At 41.0% G+C, this 25,668-nt stretch overlaps 1 protein-coding gene across 1 annotated transcript; it reads left to right on the top strand.

Moving 5' to 3' along the window:
• The first annotated feature begins 1,341 nt into the window (after window positions 1-1,341).
• cdc42se1 (CDC42 small effector 1) lies at window positions 1,342-25,007 on the top strand. The gene is made up of 5 exons (XM_085790972.1): window positions 1,342-1,419; window positions 13,076-13,533; window positions 21,850-21,954; window positions 23,517-23,588; window positions 24,605-25,007. The coding sequence occupies exons 2-4, from the start codon at window positions 13,384-13,386 to the stop codon at window positions 23,583-23,585; spliced, it is 324 nt and encodes a 107-aa protein (XP_085647098.1). The 5' UTR covers window positions 1,342-1,419; window positions 13,076-13,383; the 3' UTR covers window positions 23,586-23,588; window positions 24,605-25,007.
• Window positions 25,008-25,668: the final 661 nt, after the last annotated feature.

Genomic DNA, 25,668 nt, shown 5'->3' with positions numbered 1-25,668 from the left:
ATATTCAAAATATAAAACATATTTTGTAGAAAGAAGTACTAGATTTAAAAACGTTTTGTTATTGTTCTCTGGATAAATTGATATTCACAATTAGCAACAATAACCAATGTAAAAAAAAAAGAAAAGAAGAAGCTATAGCAATAAAAACTCAATACTGGCACAGAAAAAGACAGAAATAGCCTATAGTTTGAGTAAAAAATACAATAATGGGAGTTATGGAGAAATCTGAGTAGGAGCTACTCAATAGAAAAGAAAATAGCAATGAAATAACAATGGGAAAAAAAATGTTATACAGAATATTGAAATAATGAAGGCAGTAGTCAATTGAATTATGTAATCAGTACCAAGATTACAGTTGTATGTGTACATTTACATGACTCATGTATGTTCTCTGATGTGATTTTTTATTATGAGTTCATATTTCTCCCACTTTTAGCATTAGTAATAATTGGTGTTCCCCTGGTTCATCACTGCCCACTGTAAATCAAAAACCGGTCTGTTTTGACCCATATACAGGACCTTTTTTTTTTTTTTTTTACATAACAAACACATACATTTTATTTTGAAATGTATCTTCCGGTATGGCCCTGTTCACGCTAGAAACTTGATGGTACCGGCTGCTGGCTGACAAGACACACACACACACACACACACACACACACACACACACACACACACACACACACACACACACACCATTGTCAGCACCGTTATGGTTTCTCAGGCTCTATAAAATTGCTGATTTGTTTACAACTGAGCCAAATGGTCATAAATCAATAAATCAGGTAATATGATAATAAAATACAAGTCAGTGAGGCTGTTTGGGAGAAGAAGAAAAAAGTTTAAAATTGAGGTGGTGGAAACTAACTAAACATGAATTTGCACCACTACAGCTTCAGGCACTGTTTATTTTTCTCATTCAGGTTTTACATAAAGAGATTATCATGGGCTTACAGCGCATTGTGTCCTTATAAAATCTGTGTTTATATAACAGGCATCAGTGTGCCAAGTTACAAATTATCCATCATTTCATTATTTCATGTGTTTGTCTTTCCCAGTGGAACAATAGTAGAATAAAATATCTAAATGTAAGTGATGCACCAGCTAATTCCTGTTAGGTCCTATAATTAATAAAGTAAATGATCTATTGTGTGTTTCTGTCAGATGTGAGGAGTCGTCTCCATCAGCAGGAGGAGCTGTTGGCCCGAGGAACCGGAGGAAGAAGGAAGGAGAACAAGTGAGCTCCTTTAGAAAAAAGGGGAGGATGGGTTTCCTGGTTGGAGCCACACCTCAGAGAGAGAGAGAGCAGAGAGAGAGAAAGAGAGACATTAACAGAGAAGTCAGAGCTGGTTAATGATCTCAGTGTGCAGTTTTCAGCCTCTCAGTCGCTGCGTTCGCTGCTGTCTGGTCGTCTCTCTGGTGAGTCTGCTGCTTCTTTTCTCTTAAACCTTCCTCACAGATTGGATCCACATGCAGGAAAACAGAAAAAAAAAAAATAAATGAATGAGAAACCTCAGTCCAGACACTGAGATCTGAGGTGGATTCAGCTGAAAACCTGTTGAAATGTTTCACGTCCAGATGTCAGCTGAAGTCAGAGAGCTCAATGACAGACTCAGGGTCTAACCTCCCTCCTCACTGGAGCATTTTTTTCTTTTCTTTCCTTTTTTTCCTGTAACGCTGATTGAATGTTCACAGATAAATGATTCAGAGGTGATTTTCATTGACCGGCTTTATGATGTGATTGAGTGTCTGTGCAGAAACCGAGGAGTGTTCAGGAATTTTTTTTTCCAGAAGAGGACGAGCAGTGTCCACATACTTATGGCCATAGGTAGCTATAGTCAGAGCTGAGACTAGCTGTCATTTTCACAATGAACTGATCAATGTTTTTGGTTTTACAGACAAAACAAGTAGGGAATTCATACATTTTATATGAGCACTGGTCTGGTCTGGTTGGTCTTGTCTAGTGTTGGGAGTCTTGTTTCCCTCAGGGTTCAGACTGGTTCAGGGTCTGTCTTTGAAGTGGTCATTTTGATATTTGACTTAAGATGATCTGAATTTCCTCTGTGTCAGATAAGTTTTACCTTTTGGGTCAAGAACAGAGACAGAGGACTGATCCAGGACTTGTGGTTTGCTTGGTGCACTGGAGTCAGAGTTACTACAGGAATTTAAACTCACTAATTTACAGCCTCAGTTAGCTTTCATAAAAGTCTCTCTGAGATTTTATGCTCTGTTTTATCGTCACAATCATCAAGCTGTGGTAACATTAGCATGAAAGCAGCTAACTAACATTAGATTTAGTGTCAGACTGTTGTTGATAGTGGGGTTCCCCAATAATCCAGGAGCTATTGGGGAATCCCAATGTTGAAACTTTGTGGAAAATGAATGAAATTAAATTCCCAATAGACCTCAGAGTCAGTTCACATTAAGCTCACATTTGTTATATGAAGCTGTCATGCCTGGTTGCCATAACTAACAAACCAACAGCCCAACATAGCCCCAATTAGAAAGTTGTATTTTTAGCTAATTTACTTTTTATCAGTGTTATAGATACGTTTTCTCTTTTTAGATTAACACAAATGTTAAAAGCAGGACCAAACAAAACAAAAAAAGCAAGAAAAAAATGCAGCAAATTGAATTTTCAGCCACAATTATCACAAATGCTGAATTGGCTAAGCAATGCTAACAATAGCTATAAAGCTAATCTGAATTTTCGACATGCCCCATCGATATCGAATTATTATAAATGTTGAATGTTTATTTCTTGACATGTTGACACGTTAAGCTAACAGACGTATAGGCCTATAACACTGGGACAAAAGCTACTAACAGCAATGAAGGCTACTGATACTAACAAGCTAGCTAGTGTGAATTTTCATGGGTTTATCAAGTAGGCTACAACATGTTTTGTTTTGTTTTTACCTTAACTTCTTAACTTATAGTTCACAAACCAGGGACTTTGGGTGCTAATGAGCTTCTTTTGACGTGGGCCCATTTACTCATGTTTCACTTTCTAATATTCTGTGGTTAACATCAGAGCTGACCTGTGGTGGTTTGCAGGTCAAAGGTCAAGATGTCACAGGGTTCAGGTAAACGCTGCTGCTGTTCTGCTGTTCTGCTGTAGCTGAGAAATGTTTCAGGAAAATCCTGAGCCAAAAATATCTCTCTGGTTCGTTCCCCTCGCTGCCCGGTGTTTACAGCATCTGTGACGTTGTCGGTTTGGTTTCTGGGGTTTTTCAGTGAGAAGATCTGGATCTGGAGCCAAGTTACAGGTCTGGAGTCAGTTTGGAGGAGCGAGCTGCTGAGTGTGGCGAAGGGGGTGGGAGGGGGAAAAAACACTGCACAGCTCTGTTCCCTCTCGCTGTTTTCAGTTGGATTTATGTGACCGTTACACTGCGTTCAAGGGGAAATTACGGGTAAACCCCCCTCATGATTTTCACAATAAAGTTGTATGATTGGACATTGTAAAGATCAGAGCGTTGCGAGTAAGAATTATTATTATATTGATTCATTTTTCGGCCATGTGTTGAGATTTGTGTTCTTTTATTGGACCAGAAACTCATCAGAAACTATTCAGTTTACTGTCGAGCGAAAAAACCACATCCTGTCATTTGAGAAGCTTTTGCAGCCGATTCATTTTCTTAACTAATCGATTAATTAAGCTTTTGCCTCAGTAATTTGCCGTGTTTTGGTTTGGACTGCATGTTTAGTGTATGTTGACTCAAAACTAGACCATAAATTTTCTTATTTCGACACTTTTTCCACTGTTTTTCAGCCTCTTTGACCTCCTTGTTTTGGTTTGTTTGTGTGAGTCTCAAGTAAATGGATGAGTCAGAGCACAGAAATGAGGACATTTTTTAAGAGGCTGCCCATGCAGTTGCACGTGAAACAGCAGATCACACGACAAGGCGCAGACAGACAGACAGACAGACAGACAGACAGACGGTGTGAAATGTGGAATAAAGAGACCATCAGACTCAAGAGTGACCCAGTTGTGACTTTGACCTCCTCGGAGATAACCCACTTTACTGCTGCTGCTGCTGCTGCTGGTTTAATTACAGTGTGTGAGTGTGTTGAACATCTTTTCTGGGTCTTGAGGGCCTCGATCGTCCAGAACGTGCTGCCAAGTTATTGTTAGTTGATTTCTGCTTCTGGATTATCTCTGTCAGTGTTCATCTGTGGCCGTCCTGCTGGTTGAATCCCTCCTGCAGGTGTTTTTTTTTTGTTTTATTTTATTTTTGGGAGGACTTTATTGTTCCAGAGGTTTTTATTCAGTCTTGTGTTGGAGTTGTGCTGTTGTCATGGAGAAGTGAACCCGTTGAACCGCGAATCGTTTTTGAGTTTTTTTTTTTTTTTTTACAGTTGCTTTGCTGTGCTGTACTTTTATGGCTATCTCAAATTTTCCAGATTTCGAAGTCCTCAGAGTTTTTTTTTTCCCTGCAGACGTTTTTCGGAGGAAGAGGAAGTGATTCAGAGCAGCAGCGACTCGTTCATGGCACCGTGTGGAGGCTGGACTCTGACCTCAGTGTTTGTTAGTGTGGATTTAACCTTCAGCCTCTGTGAACACACATACGGGGAAACATGATCAGCTGCCAAACTCTGCACACTTTACACTCATAATACAAGATAATACAATTACACTATTAAACCCTGTAATCCAGGTTTCTGTTGCTGAAATTAGCTGATTAGTTAACGCACTGTAAAGTTATCTTTAGTTAATTATCAGCCTCTGCACTTGAAATACTGGGCGGATGGATACACTGTTGAGAATAACAAAAAAATTACACAGCTTCATTTGTGCAGAAACTTTACAAGAATCAGATAAAGACATGCAAAATCACTGATAAGAAAAAAGAGAACAAACATTAAGAAAACTACTTGATTGTTATAATTGACTGTATGTTACCGGGCGGATTTGGTCCATACACTGAGCCAAACTAACCACGTCCTGTCTTGACTCACTTTAACCAAAAATACAAAAAAGCAGCATGTGGTCTCTGGTTTTTTAAGGTTTTTTTTTTCTTTTTCTTTTCTTTTCTCGAGACTCTGCTCAGGTCTCTGGGGTCTCTGATGGAGAAGTAAAACCAGTCAACTTTAAGGTGTGTTGGGTTTTAAATTTTCTGTGCGAGGCCCAGGATGTGAAAGTCTTCGTTGTGTTGGAGGAGGAGAGGCCGTTAAGTCAACGGTTAACCAGACGGAAAGTTTTTCCTTTAAATGTCTGAATGAAAAGAGCTCATTGTGGAGCTGCTCTCTCTCTCCGCTGACCCACTGGGCCTGATAGTCTCTCTATCGCTCTGACCTACTCTCTTACTCTCACCACCTACTCAGCCGTGTTATTTATCATGTTTTCAACAGTGAGACTGATACAGGATGAAGTCTGGAGTGTTTGTTTGTGTGGTTGGTTGGTTGGTTGGTTTGACGTTGGTTTGACAGCTGTCAATCAAACGATACCAAATAAAACACAGGCTCAATAAAGTATAATTATAAACCATGGCGACAGAAATATTAGAGAAGTAAAAGCATTTTTTAACAGATTTTAATTCAGCTCCTCATTAAGAAGTGGCTGTTCACACACTTTTCACACTTTACACGATGACTTGGTGCACAAAAACTAAATGTTTGACACTGTGGAGACTTGTTTTCTTCTTCTGGGCAGATGTTTACAGGTGTGTGAGGAGTCACTTTGTTCATCTGATGTGTTTAAAGGGATAGTTCACCCAAAATTCAAATTTCACTCATTATCTCGTTGTGAATGGGGCTCACTTTTCTTCGTCCAAAAAGACACACCAAAAAACATCCAAATACCTCCATACTGCTCGTCTGTAATGTCCCTCTTGTATTGAAGCCCCGACATGAGAAATTGTTCCGCCGGTCAATGCAAATCACGCGAGATTTTCACTGACACAGGAAGAGCAGTGAACTGAGACAATGGGAGCTTCCGCTACAAACAAGCTTAAAATATAAAGTTATTTAATTTCTTTCGGAACAATTCTCATGTCGGGGCTTCAATACAAGAGGGACATTACAGACGAGCAGCATGGAGGTATTTGGATGTTTTTTGGTGTGTCTTTTTGGACGAAGAAAAGTGAGCCCCATTCACAACCATTATATGGACAAATACTGCTGCACGGAGCCCCGCTGTAACTCAGAGAAGGCACGGAGGACTCTGAAACTTCTCACAGCTTTTAGTCGACATGAGGGTGAGTAGATAATGAGTGAAACTTGAATTTTGGGTGAACTATCCCTTTAAATAAAGGTTTTTTACTTCTCTTCTCCTCTCAGCTGATTGAACTGTCATCATGTGACTCTCTCTAGTCTGAAACCTCCGGGCCACCGTCCGTCCGTCTGTCCGTCTGAGCTCCACGTTCACTATCTGTGACAGAAACAGTCGCGTTGTTGTTCCCAGGTCTGATGAAGAAGACTCAGCTGATCATCACACCGCCGCCTCGCCAACACGTTCTCTCTCTGTTCTTACTTCTCTCTGTTCCTCTCGGTGTTCGCAGCTGTTTTCCTCTCTGCCGCTGCTGACGTGTTGTTTACGCCCGGACTCATGCGATCAAACCTGGAGCTTCAAAGACCTGGACAAAAAAAGGGCCGTAATAAATCAGCACCGTGTTAAGATGATTTGATCAAACCATGATCACTTCAGTTCAGTGTGCAGGACACTCTGTACCCTCCGTAACGAGGACCCGTCTAAGTGGATGGCCATTAAAGGGATAGTTCACCCAAAATTTAAAATTCACTTATTATCTACTCACCCTCATGTCGACTAAGAGCTGTGAGAAGTTTCAGGGTCCTCCGTGCCTTCTCGGAGTTACAGCGGGGCTCCGTGCAGCACTGCATGTCCATATGACGGTTGCGAACGGTGCTCACTTTTCTTCGTCCAAAAAGACACACCAAAAAACATACTGCTCGTCTGTAATGTCCCTCTTGTATTGAAGCCCCGACATGAGAAATTGTTCCTGAAAAAATTAAATAAGTCTATATTTTAAGCTTGTTTGTAGCGGAAGCTCCCAGTGTCTCAGTTCACTGCTCTTCCTGTGTCAGTGCAAATCTTGTGTGATTTGCACTGACCGGCGGAACAGTTTCTCCTGTTGGGGCTTCAATACAAGAGGGACATTACAGACGAGCAGTATGGAGGTATTTGGATGTTTTTTGGTGTGTCTTTTTGGACGAAGAAAAGTGAGCCCCATTCACAACCATTATATGGACAAATACTGCTGCACGGACCCCCTGTAACTCAGAGAAGGCACGGAGGACTCTGAAACTTCTCCCAGCCCTTAGTCGACATGAGGGTGAGTAGATAATGAGTGAAATTTGAATTTTGGGTGAACTATCCCTTTAATTAAGCAGCAGAGGAACAGTGATGCAGTGTGGTGTGATGTTTGGGGCCTGATTAAGACGATCCGTGGCGTTGACCCTCGCATGAGTCACTGTCAGTGAATCGCACAACAACAGAGACTGACTGACCCAATTTTGATGAACTCTTTCACTGCTGAACTTCCTCCAAACTTTATTTTTTCCTCCGATTAACAGACTCTCAGTTTCACTTCCTGAATTCAGACTAATAACTAACGAGACAATTTGCAGATAGAGAGGAGGGACCAGCAGGGAGGACCCGTTTGAGTTCAGTGGTGCAGGTTTATAGCTTTATCTTTAGGGTTTAGTGTAGGGTTGTGGTGCTGGGGTGGGGTTGGTTGTGGTGGTTAATGTGAGAGCGTATCATATGTCGATGTGTCCTCACAGCCTCACAGCTATAGAAACACCAGTGTGTGGTTCACAGTTCGTCGTCCTCACACTGACATCATGGGACAAATATTCTACACTCTCTCTCTCTTTCTCTCTCGCTCTCTTTCTCACACACACACACACACACACACACACACACACACACAGTCATGAGGTTCGAATAGAGTCAGGAAACTGCTGCAGGGAAGACGAGGGTCTAACACCCCTGACAGCGCCACCTACAGACCGAGCCGATCAACAAACCGGCAAAGGCGCTCACTCTAGATCCAGTTTTAAAGGGATAGTTCAACATTTTGGCAAACTGGCCCATTGACATAATCCCTATAGTCATAGCAGTAGGTACGAGACAGAGTCTGCCCTCATTTCTGTGAATTTGCCTCTTAAAACAACTCTGTCTCGTAATGTTCTGTTATTATCTCATAGCGTGGTGAACGTGCAGGTCACAACTTGTCCACCAGAGCGTTTTGGAGTTGTTGGATTGTGTATTTGATGAGTTTGATGAGGGAAACCAAGAAATCCCATTAGCCTCCGTAGTGTAGCGCTGAGCAGCTCGCCGCTCTGCTCTGTCACACTAAAAATAGCTTGCACCGACAATTAAAGGTAATGAACCTACTGCTATGACTATAGGGATTATGTAAATGGGCCAGTTTGCCAAAATGTTGAACTATCCCTTTAAAGGTTCAAGGTTTTTGTTTTTTTACCAGACCCAGGAGCTGTCGGTCTGCAGCAGCGTGTGGATATAAACATGATCCACCTCCACGGTCCAGACTGCGGAGTCCAGACTGTGGTTTCAGTCCTGAACGCTGCCGTGGAAACAAAAGATGGAGGCCGACCTCCATCATGATCGTGTCTCAGGAGAGTTTTACTGTTGAAACGACAAAAGCATCGATGCGAGGCTGTTGTCTCTGTGCATATATGAATTTGAATCAATCAAGAATGAGTTGTGTTATGTCTTGATGTTTTTTGTGTAGGACCCACTCGTAAACGAGTTGTTACAACTCAAGGGGCTTATCCTACTATAAATAAACAACTTCAAGGAAGAAAGAACAACATTTGATATGACTTTAAATCTAAACAGGGGTGTCAAACGTTCGGCCCGCGGACCAAAACCGGCCCACCAGAGGGTCCAGTCCGGCCCGCAGGATGAAGTAGCCAAGTGTGAAAATTACATAGAAGACAGAAGAGGCATAATAGTGTTGAAAGAAATTTCAACTTCTGTTCATGTTTTGTAAAAGGACAGCTCAGTGTTTTTCAACCTTGGGGTCGGGACCCCACGCGGGGTCGCCTGGAATTCAAATGGGGTCGCCTAAAATGTCTAGTAATCGATTAAAAAAATTACCGATGAAAATATTTTTTCAACTAATTATTATCCTTTTTAAATTTTACACCACACACAATCTTAAACAACTGTATGTATACTTTCACTTTCTCGAATATAAATCGAGTTCAAATGAAATGAAGCATGAAAATATCTGAGCTGGTGCATCTTGATTGACGGTCGCCAGAAATATGGGATGTCAAAATGGGGTCACGAGCCAAAAAAGGTTGGAAACCACTTGGATAGCTCATTAAATGTAAACATCTTAATAATGTACTCATATTTCTTTGCACTAAAACAAAGGTAAACATTAGGAGTTCTCGCTATTTATAGGTTAATATGCTGTTGTTTTACTGGTCCCGTCCACTGGAGATGAAAGTGCGCTGTATGTGGCCACTGAACTAAAAAGGTCCGAACCATTCTCTTATGTCAACTGATTACACAACTTATTGACAAACAGACTCCTCCTCAGTGAAGCTTCACTGCTCAGACAGGGTGGCGAGGACACACTGATCATCACTCATCTGTAGACGTCTCAGATGTGTCTCGTGACCTCCTCGGAGGGGTCCAGACTAGAGTAGACCCCCCAGGACAGGTCAGGTGGTCTGGTCTGGATTCCTTCAGTGGGACTGAGCGTCATTCTGATTAACGGACAGGCTGAAGTCCATGTTTGTCTCAGACTTTCTCTTTTGACTTTATAAACTGATTTTATATGAGTTTTATCACTTATAAAACTACATATCAATCCTTTATAACAGAAGAAGGGTTACATCGGCCCACTTTAGATGTTAGATATTAACTCTAAACAGCTGTAAATCATTTACACCACAGATGAAAACGATCCGTTGGTCGTGGATTAGTTATTGAGAAAAATCCAAGTTGCTTATCTCCGCTTTATATAACATGATTCCACAAATTAATTCGGACAACATTCATATTTCTGGTGTCTTCTTATCAGTCCTCCGGTGGCCTTTGAGTCCAAATGACAACAAACCAGATCAGGATCAGGATTAAAGGACAGGAGCTGTGTCACCATGGGCAACAGGTTAATAAACCCTTTTTTATCTCCGTAGCGAGAAGTGAAAGTTTCCTCTGCGGCTCATTCAGGATCAAACCTGCAGATTAAAGAAGTTATACTCCGGTTAAGTTCAGGCTGGTTCAGACTGAGTCCAGCTCCAACGGGGAAGTGCTGCTGATCCCGTCGTCCTCGCTCAGCTGAGACGCAGATGAGTGGATATCGGAGCCTGCAGGGCTGAATTCCTCTCTGCTGATAAGTGTTGGATGTAAAGCATGAAGCTACATGTTTCTGAGACTCTGGCCTCTCGCATTCTTTCTTTATCACATCTGCTGAAATGAGTTGGACAGACTCCAGAGGTTTTTGCTCCAGCACCAGCACCAGAACAGACTCAAAATAGAAACACAGGCAGGAGCTTAACCCCCTCATGTCAACGGGAAACGCTGTGGAGTGGACGATGCCATCATTCTGGCAGTCCACGACTCCACGCTCAGCTTTCCCTGCTTATAGAAGAAGAAGACGAAGAAGAATTTGGCAGCTGCAGAGGTTTGGGAGGAAAAACAGACGCAATGGAAAACTGACAGAAACAATCAAAGCACATAAACGTGGCGGCAGCGGTGGCGCTGATCGGTTTGGAGCTGCAGAAAACGTAAAAAAAACCCAACGACGACAACATGCTCCAATTGGAAGCAACTTTGGAAAAAATGATAATCTACATCTGAGGTGATGTTGTGCACCAAAATATCTGAAGGATCCTCCTCAACTATAGAGAACATGAGGCACAAAACAAACACCGAGGAACCTGTGGCATCTTAAACGCATCAAGAATGTGACGAGGAAGAAGGAAGAAGAAAGTGATGCGTTCAAGAATCTGAGCCATGTACACTGCAAAAATATTTGTCTTATTTCTAGTCAAAATGTTATTTCTAATCAAAACAAATCTCATTATACTTAAAATAAGACTCAACACATTAAAAAGTAGCTTGTTTTTAGACACTTTTTTTTACTTCTTTCAAGCCTATTTTCACATGAAATAAGTAGAAAAATCTGATAGTGGATCAAGTTTTTCTTTCTTATTACAAACACAAAAAACTTGCTTTCACTGGCAGATTTTTCTATTTATCTCAAGTGAAAATTTGTTTGAAACAAATGCTAATTATCTAAAAACAAGTTCATTTTTAAGGTGATGATTCTTATTTTGAGTGAAAAGAGTTTAGTTTTTACTAGAAATTTGACATTTTGGCAAGAAATAAGACAAATATTCTTGGAAAGATTTTGAGTTTTTGCAGTGTAGCTGTAAAACACACTACACCGCACTCACAGAGGTGCTTTCGGTTCCTCACCAGAGCTGCTATCTCGTCCATCTTAATGTCCAATTTCGTCACATTGGTGCCCGTGATGATATATTTAGTTAGGGTGGAGTTTAGAGAAGTTACATCTAAGACAACAGAAGCAGCAGAAAGAAACAAAGGAGCTGTTTAGCTCCAGTCTCCTGATTGTTTTATTCCAGTGGTCAGTTCTTAGTCTTTCCCTCTGTAAACATCTCACTGTACGGGGTCAAAGGTCAGCTGCATATGTGTGTGTGTGTGCGTCTTAAACTAAACATTTCCTGCTTGAGCCAACAGTTGTTGTTTAGTCTGACGCCTCAGGATCAGCTCAGTTCAGTTTGTTTCATCTGGAAACAACAAGAACAAAACATCCAGAAACACTCTTTAATTTCAGCTTTACAAGCCTGAGAGAGAGAGAGAGTGTATGTGTGTGTGTGTTCATATGTGTGTGTGTGTGTGGTGCTTCCTGTGCTGTGTTTGGACCACACCCAGTGTTTAGTCATACTTAATGTGTTCACTGTGTTGACGTCTCAGAGCTTCGGTTCCCATGCTGCTCAGAAAGTGAAGCTGTTCCCGTTCTTTTCTATCTTTGTGAGGACACGAGCTCAAGAGTTCTGAGGAACTTTTCTACGTCCTCAGAAAACGTCGGACTTTTCTTGGAAAATTAGGATGTTTTAGTAAGGGAGGACATATTTGGAAATGTTTATGTAGTGATCTCAGTTTTTTTGGGGGGGAAAACGACACTTGTACAGTAGACGGTTGGGATGCTCTTAAAGACTTTTGGTGTCTTTAGAAAGTGACAGGACACTTTTACTAAATGTGGAAACATGCTGTTTGTGGAAAAGTTTTCAGAAAGTCAGGATGTTTTAAAATTTGGCGATTCCTTTGTGAAGGGAAGATGTTTTAATGGATGTATAAACAGTTCAGGACGTTTTTAGAAAGCGGCAACAGGTTAATTTTAGCAAGTTGGGACACCGTTTGGAAAGTGACAATATTCTTTTTTCCTTTTCCCCAAAATGGTGGGATTTAGTTGCAAACTGTGACTTATTGGGACATTTGTGCCCTGTGAGGATATCTTGTCTGGGCAACACTTTGGTTTGGTTTGATTGGATCAAGTACGTAATTTGATTTAGTAATCAAGATTTCAGGAATTCTTCAAGAAAGTCCACCTCTGCTCATAAATCCAACGCTGGTTCATCTATTTCTGAAGAATTTTGTATTTTCCCGACAGTTTTCTCATGGAAACTTTTCAAGAAATAACAGGACGTATTAAACTAAACTGGTAGAAAACAAAATAACTCTCGGACATGTGCTATCCATTAGTTGATAAATGATCAAATAAATAGTTCAGAGAACATATTGTTTTGTGGTTTGTGTTTCCAGTGAAGTTTGAGTAGTCGAGAGATTTTGAGATTACGATTTTCAGTTGCGAGTGAAACTTCACGTATCAAAAACACTTTTGCTTGATTGCGAAAGATAACGTTTCACAACCAGCAGCAGGTTTCTTAATATGATAAATCACTTCCTTCTTATTCCTGTGAAGAAATGAGGCGTTTTCTTAAATAAACTGAGAAATAAGGGAAGCTGTGCAATCTTAAAAATCACAGAACAATATCATGCAAATCTAAATTTGATGAAATTTAATTTAATTCTTCTCTGTCTCCACAGATCAGACCTGGACCAATATTGGATTTGTTGTTTTTCATCTGGCTGCAGAAAAACCATCAGTGGATTCAACAGATCTGGGAGTTGGTCTTTTTTTTTTTTTTTTTTTTTGTTCCTCAAATTATTTCTGAGGATTCAGTAAATTAAACATTTTGATCCTTTTGGGTCAAGACTTGCGGATACTTTTGACTTTATTTGATATTTTCTCGGATCCAAACTCTCCTGGAGTCCAGTGTCCAGTCTGAGTCCAGCGGGGCAGTTTCAGGGTTTTGGTCGTCTGAGTGACAGTGTTGGTGCAGTTGTTCGTCTGAATGCCCCAGGATTACCCTCAGGCTGCAGTTCCTCCCCCGGCCTGCAGGGCAGCAGCAGAGAGCGGCGGCTGGCAGCTGGACAGACGAAGTGTCGGCATGAGTGACTTCTGGCACAAGATGGGCTGCTGCGTGGTGGCCAAACCCCCACCGGTGAGACACACACACACACACGAACATGACGAAATGACGACCACATGATGAAAACCACCTCATATGTCAGAAACATCCATCTTTAGGAGACAATCATCGTTTAGCTACTTTTGGGGACCTGAGAGATCCCATCATGTTTTTCCATTTTTTCCAGTTTTCTCATGTTTCTATCCCTTCAGAGTACTTTGCATTTCGGAAGTTTACCTTAACTCAAAGTATAATCTAAATTTCGCCTGAATTTAAGGAGGAACTATACAAGTCCGGTCACTTTTTCCACTGTTTTGCTAACCCTCCTCCTGGCCATGTGCATTTGTTTACAACGAAGCCGACAAGTAATCAATCAATAGAGTGGTGGATAACGTTAAATATCATATATGATGTTACGACGTGTATATTTGTGTAGTTTAATCTGTCATAAACAAGAGATTACGGGTTACGGGGCGCGTTTGTGTCGCAGTGCTGCAGAAATTAGAAAAACTAGGGACGGGAGTTAGAAAACTAGCATTAGCTATAATCTCTGTATGCAGAACATCAGTCACATTGACTTGTTTGTAACGAGTGGATGTGTTACTATGTTAACCTGCATTGTCCCTATCAAATAAACTAAATTAAATTAAGATTAAAATGAGAACTGGGACACCGGGTCGGAGGCTCTGATCTTGCAAAGTTGGTTTTCAGCCAAGAGACGCTAGGTGGAAGGCAGAAAGCCATTTATTAAACCATCACAATTACTCCAAAGCTGTTTAGGTAAAGATGTAGCGTCAGACATAGCAAGCAGGCAATGGGGCTGTACATACTTTGTACATACATCTCTGGCCAAAACAAAACAAAAAGTATCACTTAAACTGGGGAAGGACACGCTTCAGAAAGGCACCTAATTTATAAATAACTTTTTGTTTTATCTGACTGTTGTAACAAAATTAGTTTAAACATAGAAATACAAATCCTGCATAGTTCCTCTTTAACCCGGCTTTGAAACGTCAGTGGTGCTTACTTTTTTTTTTATATTGTTTTCCTGCAACGTAAGCAAAACTAGTACATAAAATACGCACTTTAACTTTACTCAGGAGTAAACAGGTGGTAGGACTTCCTGCTTCACCGTGAACTCTGACCTCCTGCAGCACAACACCCTCTTCCTTTTCTGGCAGCGGAGTTCCTTTTTTTTTTGCGGGGAAGGTGGGAGGGGTTAGGGTCAGTCCTTCAAATTAAAACGCAGCAGGATTACATAATCTATCTGTGTCCCATAAACGGGGAGAGATAAAATAAATCAGTCAAGTTTATATCTGTATATTGGAAAAGAAAGTTTCCAAACACAAACACCACTGTGGGTAGATAAAGGTTTATCTTATCTTACATAAATAGTTCATTCACACACGTAAAAGCTCTAAAAAACTTGAATATACCAAATATGTAGGATTATATAAGAAGAATCATTAGGACATAGAGCTGCTTTTATTCGTCTGGTGTCAAAATATTCATGTTGATCAAATGGATTCAAGACTCTCAAAGCAAAAATGTTGAAATGTTGTGGTTTCAAAGATGAAAGGATTTTATACTTAACTCCGTCACAAGTCACGGTTAATCTGAGCTCTGAGGAACTAGTTTTGTTAACGGTTAATCAATTAACGGGGAGAATAATCAGAGGATTAATCAGTGTGTGGACACGGAGAGCGTTCAGACTGACGAGGGGAAGTTCTGCCGCTGTGTTTCTGCAGCACAAGACTCCCTCCCTCCCTCCTTCCTCTGTCTGTATTTTTAGAGGTTTCTGTTTGTTCTATTGTGGCACTGCAACAATACACTTTTAATAAACACACACACACACATACACACATGCACACACGCCGATGCCAGTAGTGACTTCACTCTCAGGGAAGTTGAACTGAGCTTCCTTTGTGAAGCTCGTCTGTGAAACTCAGCAGGTTCAGACAGAGGAAAATAATTAAAAAAAGACTTTCCATACATATAAGTGTAAATGCCATGTTGGTGATGTAACCGCGCTGCTTTCTTTCTTTCTTTCTCTCTCTCCTTCCTTTGCGTTGGACACCTGACTGTGTCCGTTTTTAGTTAAAAACACCGTAAAGCGTTTATTTAATGAATCAAAGATGGAGGATCTAGTTAAAGTTTATGTCTGCAGATGATATTTGAGTTTGAAAAACCTCATCTCATTAAACTAACGGTCTTCATCTGTAAACGCCGGTGGACACACACACACACACACACACACACACTCTTCTCATTTTCCTGGATCTGTGATGTCATCGCCCAACCTCTCTTATTTTGAAATACCAGCCTGTTCGCCAGCTTTAATGATGATGATGATGATTCACTTATTACATGTTGATGATGTTGATGATGGTGGTGGTGGTGGTGCAGATCCGCTGTTTATCAGCTCAACACACTCGTTGCCAGGGGAGATTTTATTCTCCAGTGTTTGTTCAGTAAACGAGCAGCAGCAGCAGCAGCATGAGTGTTACATCACAAAACTGCTCTCAGATCAGTTTGGAGTCTCAGTCAGTCGTGTTACATCATGAACCACAGAGAGAAACAGGACGTTCACTTCGGTCCTGGAAATCCTGGAAGGTCAGGGAATTTTTTTTTTTCAAACCGAGAGAGAGAGAGAGAGAGAGAAGTCGGTGACTCTGATGAATCCTCTGGAAGAGTTTGGGGCTTTTTTCAGTCGGCGCTCAGGTCACATGATGGAGGGAAAAACACAAACAGCAGAAACAAGGAACAGAGAAGGAAACAAAACAGCTGCATGACACAGAAAACAGAGACATTACAAAAAGATATGATATCTATCTATCTATCTATCTATCTATCTATCTATCTATCTATCTATCTATCTATCTATCTATCTATCTATCTATCTATCTATCTATCTATCTATCTATCTATCTATCTATCTATCTATCTATCTATCTATCTATCTATCTATCTATCTATCTATCTATCTATCTATAGTCCAGGGGCCACAAGCGCAATTTGATCTCAAGTGGGCCGAACCAGTAAAATAATAGCATGATAACCTATAAATTAAAAGAACTTTGAATTTTTCCCTTTGTTTTAGTGCATTATTAAGACATTTACAGTTAATGAACTATCCTTTTACAAAACATATTTCGAGCAACCTGACACTTCTTGCTAAAAACACTTGCAATTTCAACAATGTCTTCTGTCTTCTATGTAATTTTCACACTTGGCAAATTCATCCTGAGGTCTGCACGTTTGACACCCCTGAACTATCTAGTGAGATAATAAATTTCCCTTCCGGGGATCAATAAAGTCATTATTATTCTTATCTTATTAACTCTAATATTGACTGTAAAATCAGTAATCACAGATTCAACAGAAGAGTAATCAATGACTAATACATTATTTAAGTTTTTTTTTTTTTTAAAGTATATTTGTTTGACAGTGTAGTTGAGAGAGATAGCCTCTGCCTGCTCTACCCACTGTGTCACACGGTGCCCCTTAAGTTAGTTTCATACGCCCCACGTCACAGACAACAGGGAGAACGTGACTGGATTTAGTTTCTGTAGGTCACCTCGACCTCTCTGTAACATCTGGAAGGAACTGTGTCACATCTGGCACCAGGAAAAAAAAAACCCTGAGAAAACCTGGGGAACCCCTTTTCTTGCTGTTTTTCATAAGAACTATGTTTTTAACTCAGCAGGTTGGTGGAGCAACACGACCACGAGTCAGGACTGTGAGATGTCACAGGCCAAACGCTTTAAGTAAATGATTAAATGATCAACGAATTAACTGAGAATGAAAATCCAGAGCCACCGTCCTGAACTCGTGACCTTTGACCCCTGACTGTTGCCACTTTCCCGTCGTTGCCGTGATAACACATCAGCCGTTGTGATTCAGCAGCAGCTGCTCGACCGCGGGATGCCAACACGTGAGAGTGTGTGAGGGCCAGTCTGGTGTGTGATGACGTGGAGGCTCCAGATGTTTATTGAACACACACACATGTGGATTGTTATTCATCGTTCAGAGCAACATATGAACTTGTTTATGGACGGTTATTGTCCACATTAGGATTTAATTACAAAACTTTTCACCATGAACTTCATTGTCAGAGATCTTTGGAGGAATGAGTGTGATGACTCAAAAGAGCAAACAGCAGAATGATCTTAAAGGGATAGTTAAACATTTTGACAAATTGGCCATAATTCCTATAGTCATAGCAGTAGGTTCGATACCTTTAATTAGGCAAATTCATACGTTACCTGGGGCACTTTTTCGGCAAGCAGTCTCTGCATTTGCCTCTAAAACAACTCTGTCTCGTATTATCTCATAGCGTGGTGAATGTGCAGGTCACAACTTGTCCACCAGAGCGTTTTGGAGTTGTTGGATTGTGAATTTGATGAGTTTGATGAGGGAAACCAAGAAATCCCATAAGCCTCCGTAGCGTAGCTCGGAGCAGCTCATGGCTCTGCTCCGCCGTTCTAAAAATAGCTTGCATCGATAATTAAAGGTAACAAACCTACTGCTATGACTATAAGGATTATGGCAATGGGCCAATTTGCCAAAATGTTGAACTATCCCTCTAATAAGTTGGTAATAGTGGGATCTGCAGTTCCTCTGCAGTTTCTCTGTCAAACACAGCTTTAACAGCAATAAGCATCTTATCTTTTATTAGGACAAAAAAAAGATGCATACAGATAAAACTGCACTATATTAGAGAAATGAAGTCGGACACAACTTTCCTTCACGTCTGAAACAAAACCTCAGGGTATGTCGAGGAGAGGCTGAACCCTTCATGCTTTAGTCACACCATTTGTTATTGGGTTGTTCCTCTGACTCACTGTGTGGACTTTCAGGTGACTTTTGCCTCAGTGTGACAATCAGCTGATGGTAACGTAGCTACTGCAGCCTGGGGCAATGAGTATAGACTGCACACTGCTGAATAAATGAACTAATTAGGCAGCGCAATTCATTTGTAAAGCCCATTTTTACAAACAATCTGCCTCAGAGGGATTCACACATAGCATCATTACAACATCCAACATTAGTCGCCATTACTAAACTGATGTTCACACCTAATGCAGCCAGTATCAAGCAGAGAGTTGTTACAATATTTGCTAAATATCACAGTTTGTTGGTCACTTTTTTTCTTTTTTGGGTGAGATTTTAACCGTATAGATGAGTTGCAATTATTGGTCCATTTATAGAAGCAACGTCTGTTTGTAAATCTGGTATCTGGATTTCACTGTAATGTGAACATCAGGGGTGCTGCAATGCATCATGGGGCAATTCAGTATGTCCACTACGTTCAAAGCACATGTACAGAAATTCTTGCAAATTAGTGTTGTGACGTTCATGAACGAACCGATTCTTTTCAACGGCTCGTTAACATGAACGATGGGAAGCTGCAGCGGTCTTAATATTTACAATGAATCCATCTCAGACTTAAAATCTAGTCCACACATGTCAAATGAGGTTCTAATTTCAGAACAATTCAAACTCAGATATTGGTGGGATATCTAATTTTGTATTATTTTGTTCCAAATCTCACCCCCTGCCAGTGATTATTTCCAAGATAAAATGAGTTACCACCAGGCTGGTTTCTTAAAACTTCATAAATATAAAAATGAGTCAGTTTTTTGAACGGTTCTTTGAAAGGAACGGCTCACCAAGATCCGGCTCCCCTTAAAAAGCCATAAATCCCATCTCAATCAAGTATAGGGTACATCAGGTTATTTCTCGTGGATATGAAAAATTCACTTACTGTGCATGCTGAACACGCTAGATACTTATTTTAATATCACACTTTATTTGAATAATATGTTCGTAGGCGGCCCTGAACGCAGCATGTGTCTGTTTCTACATGAATTCCTGCTCCTGACTATTAATCACCTTGATTTATGTGATGAGTCAACACTCAAGAGATCATAAATTCATAGGTATAAGTCGATAAGTATCTGTCGATAAATATCTATACTGACATTGAATCTCAAACTGTGACGGGGTCTTCTTACGGACACACAACACAGACAGATTATTGTGTAACAGCTCTGGTTTCACAACAAGACGCTGACGAACGCAAATTATGAAAAACGAGACGCTGACAGCCAAAAGGCACGTACACGTACGTCCTCCTGATGTTACAGCTCTGAGTAAGAAGAAACCTGGACCTGGTTTTGGAGTCGGAGGAGCCAGATTAAGCAGATCACAGCGTGTGAAATCAACGTGTCAGACTCAGTAAATCAAAATCTCTTTGCTCTTCTGCTCATCAAACACTGGATTTCTTGTGCTGTGCATGTGTCCGGCCCTCTTCGTTCAGTTCCCTCTGCTGCCCGTTGTTGCATAAGAGCTCTGAATAATCCAGAGGAAAATAATAATCCTCTTATGCACCAGATGAAGTGGTCGTGATTCTGGCTGAGATGTGTTCTGGATCAGCTTGTTTCCACACATCATGATTAACTCTGGGAGCAGCAGAGTGGGTTTTTAATGAGCTGCTCGCTGGGCGTTCGACAGAGGAGCGTCCCTGAACACAGCAGCACACAGTGTCCCTGAATGCAGCACTACCAGCCATCTGTGTGTGATCAGATGACACACACAAAATGATGCATAACTTCACCCGCTCCTTTTCTGCTGCTGAGTCACGAGTTCATGTTTTTTTGGACGTGTCTGAGGCTTTTATTCTGAAAGCTCTAAATCTCTAAGTACTGCTACTGTTGCTGCTGCAAGTATATGAGAATACTAAAGGAGCTAATGTTACTGCTGATACTTCTGTTGCATTTACTGAAACTACATACATCTAACACTACTAACAACTTGCTGCAACTCTTAACACTACATCTTCTACTGTGTCTGTCTGCTGTTATGTTTGTTTTACTTGAACTACACTGTACAAACATAATACACAAAACTAAATATTACAAAACAGACGAGATGAGTAGGAAAACTAAAGTTGTAAAGTATTTAACAATAAAAGAAAAAACAAAACAAATGCAAAAAAACAAAAATAGGACTGACAAAGACAAAAAGAACAAGAACGTATATGAAAATAAAAAGTAAATATAATTTAACTTCATATTGTTGACAAATTAATGTAGGAAAAGTAGAAACAAAATGTTAAACACAAACTTTAAGCTTCATGAAGTTGTCATCAACACCTATTTTATCCTGTTAATGATTAATCCAGGGTTAAAATCTCAACGGAAAACAGAAAATTAAAAGAAAAAAATGGGGGGAAAAAAGCAATAACCACATGTTTTTTCATACTTTTCTTATGCTATAACTTTTCTTTTCACTTTCACGTATTAATTTAAACTTTTTCATTTCTCTTTTCAGTTCCGTTTATTTTCCACTTTACTTTTATTTTCCGTTTGTTATTTAACAATATCATTGTTTCATTTCAGTATTTGAGTTTATTTGGTATTTTCTGTTTTTCATTTCCCGTTAACTCTTTTAATTCTCATTCTGCGTGAACTACGTCTCTATAATAACGACATCGAAACACCATCAATACGTGTTAAATGATGCCGTCATGTTGTGGTTTTATCAGCGCCTCGCTGTTAAGTGAAGGTGTGAACTGATGCCAGGGCGTTAACTCTCCTCCTCCTCCTCCTCCTCCTCCTCCCTCAGCTGCAGGTTTCTGTTCGTTCTCGTTTTTGTTTCTTTAATGTTGCGTCACATGTTTGTCTCCGCGGCTCTGACTGACTCTGATTCACCAACATGTCAGAAGCTGAGTTGAGATGATGCGAGTGTCAGACTATGTGGACGTGTAGAGGCACATCGGACGATCTGAGGCTCGACACGGTTTAGGGTCAGGGGAACATGCAGAGCTACAAACCCCCAGACCCCCAGACCCTCAGACCCTCAGACCCTCAGACCCCCCCCCAGACCTCCCACTTCTCCTCTCTGTTTCGTTCCCTCCACCGTGGAGTAGGTTCTAGGTTACCCAAGGGTAAACTAGTTTTGCAGTCGAGAGTTGAACAAGCAACAGAAAACGAACAACCAGAATCAGAACAGGACATTGAAAAGAACACATACACATAAAACAAGAAACAAATTAGACTCGACAGAAAGTGCTGCAATTCATGAAATAAATATAGAAATAGACTAGAGTAAATTCATATCAGTGGTTGAGACGCAGCAGTCGATGTGCTGATCATCATTTCACTCAACAGGTGGCAGATGTGTTCACGAAGGATTAACGATAGTAAATAAATAAACTGAATGTGAATGTTTGGCTTTGGTGGAATCAGAGTTCAAATGACACACACACGGTCCTGTCTGTGTTTCACCTGCCTACATGCTCACCTGTGTGTGTTTCTCTGTGTGTGTGTGTCTGTGTGTGTTTAGAAGAAGAAGAGGAGGAAGATTGATCGCACGATGATCGGAGAGCCGACAAACTTCATCCACCTCACACACATCGGATCTGGAGAGATGGCAGACGGCCTGCAGCCGGTGAGACACACACACACACACACACACACAGACACACACACACACACCTGTCTGTTAACCTGCTGTCTGTACTGTGACTGAATACTGTGTGTGTGACGGTTGACAGTGGAGAGATGAAAGGAAATGATGGGGAACAGTTTGAGTAGACGACCACAGGCTTCAGGCTGCAGCCACTAAAACTGTAAAGCAACAGATGTACAGCTGCATGTCGACACACAAAGCTCCGTTGATGTGAACTGCAGTCCTCTGTGTGTGTGTGTGTGTGTGTGTGTGTGTGTGTGTGTGTGTGTGTGTGTGTGTGTGTGTGTGTGACAGGAAGTGGCACACAGTGCGGCATCCTTCCTGCTTCTATTTTAGCTCCATTGCCTCACATCTCATCTGTTAGAGTTGGTTACAGTCTGAATCCACAGAGCTTCAGCTACACACACACACACACACACACACACACACACACACACACACACACACACACACACACACACACACACACACACACACACACGCTGACTGAACATACCGTGGATTAGGCTATAACAATGCACATGAACATAAACATTAGAACACATAATAAAATAATGCTGCGTTAGAGACGACTTGCAACTCTTTCTCAGTTGAAAACTCCGACTTCAAAGCGTTCGGGACGCACAACGCCAGAATAACCGAATAACCGACAACATGATAGACAAACGTTGCATTCAAAGTGCCTCACATAAGGCATAAAAACATTACAAAGGGCACAAAAACAATTCTTAAAAGAACGTTTTAATGTATTTTGCCATTTTAAATGCATTTTAATTGATGTTTTAGCGTTGAAGATTGTTTTTGACAACTAATTCTGTGAGAAGTCGGGGTAGATTTGTTTCTCCAGCTTCGCCAAGTCAGAGTTCAGACTTTAGGTGGCGTTTGATTGCGCTTTTTCAAGTCGGAGGTCGGAAATGTCCGAGTGTAACCGGTGTAACCTCTGTGTTGTGTTGTAGAGAAGTAAACCACCGTGCTGTTGTCTCAAACATCTTTATTATCTGACGGAGATGACAAAAAAATAATAAACAACTTATCCTCCTGGACACCAGCCGAGCCCCTACAAGAATGAACATAACATGAATATAATGCAAAACATTAAATGAAGGCCGAATAAAACGTAAAAGAACCCGGAGCAAAAGAAAACGCTCACCTGTCCCACAAGAAAAAAGAGAGAGTTTGGGCGGGACATGGCCATTTTATACCAAGACAGGGGGTTACCCCAGAAAGAACGCAGGGGCACACAGGACAAAACAAAAGCACCGTCCGAGGAGGAATATCCGTCGGGTAACTCAAATGAAAACAATTTTGTGTGATTATATATATGGGTACGGTACGGTATGACGCATAAGCCCTGTTACACGAGTTCCGACTTGCCTCGAATGCAGCATAACCTCTGACCTTTGATGATGTCAGAGGTCAGTGGTCAGATACATTGTTCCTCTTCCTCCTTTCTTCCTCACTTGACAATTCGTCAGTGTCTTTTATGAATTTTGATTCTATCTAATGTTCGTTCTTTGTGTGTGTGTGTGTGTTGGTTACAGTCGGGGTCGGTTCAGGAGCAGATGAGGTCCAAAGGGCCGAACATGAACGGCAGGAACAGCCTGTTATAGCTGGTAAAGACACACACACACACACACTTGAAATATTTATTCATGCCCACATAAAAAAAAAGTACAAGCGTTCTTGAACAAGGGACATAAATACTGCCAGTGCAGTTGACAACAGGAGTCGGTCAGATACAAAGCGTCTGGGTGGATGAACACAGTTACATATAAAACATCGTCTCCTCCAGACTGAGCGGCTTCCAATAATAGCCGATACTGAGCAGTACCTCGCTGACTGTTTAGCTCTTCTTTTAGGGAGGCCGGCCACCTGAAGGCCCCTCACAACCAACTTATGCACATGCCTCAGACTACCAAATATAAAAACTAAAAGTTAAAATTTGTAGCCTATAGCTGAGAGATGGTCTGCTTCAGCTGCTGAAGGCTGTACTCAAAGGTACAGCCGACCTCCAGAATGAACACCTCTCTGTGATTTTCATTAACAACAACAACAACATCAGGAGTATTAGCTGTTACATTAGCCTTCGTCTTGTGTCAGCTTTCCGCAACCATTTATGGTGCTCGCGTCAGTTTTGACCCGAGTCTTAAATCAGCTGTAAAACACACTAAAACAATTATTTATCATCCCATTTGTTTCTCATCTCTTGGTTACATTGTTCGGCTTCCTTATCCATGAAAAAGTTGGTTTTGCACTTATGATTTCAGTTTGAACTCTCATTATTGTTCTTATTGTTATAACCCGGTCAAAAGTGACCCGAACACCACAAATGTCATAATTTTAACCAGAGCATTTTAGAATTTTGTGAAAAAAGAAAAGTTTGTTTTCTTTTGTATAAATTGAGGTTCCTGACAAAAAAGCCTTGATGCTATAAACAAATTTATGTGGTACTTGTATGCATTTAAAACCTGAAAACGGGTCACTGGTGACCCGAACACCAGAGAAGGGTTAGAGAACAATGAAACATTATTACACAGGCTGAACATGCAGAATGCTCATACAGCACGATGGAGGACCTGAAAACAGTGACCAAACCCTGATCCTATGTGTTTCTGTTTTGTTTTTTCAGGGGTGACTCACATCAGCTCGGACCTCCTGACCGACCTCCTCTCTCCTCTGAACCTCTGACTCTTCTGTCCAGTATCTCACCCCCCCCTCCTCCTCCTCCTCACCCACCCACCCCCCACCGGAGGCCTCCGCCCCCTCCTGCCCTGCTGAAGTGTCCTTGAGCAAAGCACTGTCCCAAGCTGAGAGGGAGGGGGGTTGCTGTCCTGTCCTCACCTGAAGAGATCTCAGACAAACAAACAAACAACCCCCCCCCCCCCCTTCCTCGCCCCCTCCCCCTCCCAGAGGATCATCACTTTATCCAGGATGTCAAGGATGTCACTGCGCGTTTGTCTCTTCTCGTGCAAGAAGCAGAAGAATTAAAAGAAGAAAAAAAGAAAGAAAGAAAAGAACTGAGATTTAAAATGAGAAGTCGCATGCAAAAGCTCAAAATCTTTCCAAGAATATTTGTCTTATTTCTTGTCAAAATGTCTAATTTCTAGTCAAAACTAAACTCTTTTCACTCAAAATAAGAATCATCACCTAGAAATGAACTTGTTTTTAGATCATTTTCATTTGTTTAAAACTAATTTTCAAGTAAAAAAGTCTGCCAGTGAAAGCAGAAAGAAAAACTTGATCCACTATCAGGTTTTTCTACTTATTTCAAGTGAAAAATATGCTTGAAAGAAGTAAAAAGTGTCTAAAAAACAAACTACTTTTTTAATGCGTTGAATCTAATTTTAAGTATAATGACATTTGTTTTGACTAGAAATGACATTTTGACTAGAAATACGACAAATATTCTTGGTAAGATTTGGGGTTTTTGCAGTGCGCGATGTTTTAAAACAAAACGAGCCACATCTCAGGTCCAGTGAACCAGCAGCGAGGACTACATCCCCCAGAATCCCTTTCTGTTCAGGATATCTGCGAAATGACAGAATGTCTGTATTTTAAGAAAAAGAAAATTCCCAGATTACTACAACCACCCCCCCACCACCCCTCCAATAATCCCTCGTTTTAACCCACACGCTGGTGCAAAGTGCCCCCCTGCAGAGCTGCGCTGGAGTTTCTTCTGTGGACTTCAATTCC

This window comes from Trachurus japonicus, chromosome 11 (assembly GCF_045865225.1).
Source record: "Trachurus japonicus isolate A0001 chromosome 11, Traja_1.0".
Classification (NCBI taxonomy): Eukaryota; Metazoa; Chordata; class Actinopteri; order Carangiformes; family Carangidae; genus Trachurus; species Trachurus japonicus.
The sequence above is the reverse complement of the archived record's forward strand: the minus strand, read 5'-3'. Positions and strand labels throughout refer to the sequence as shown.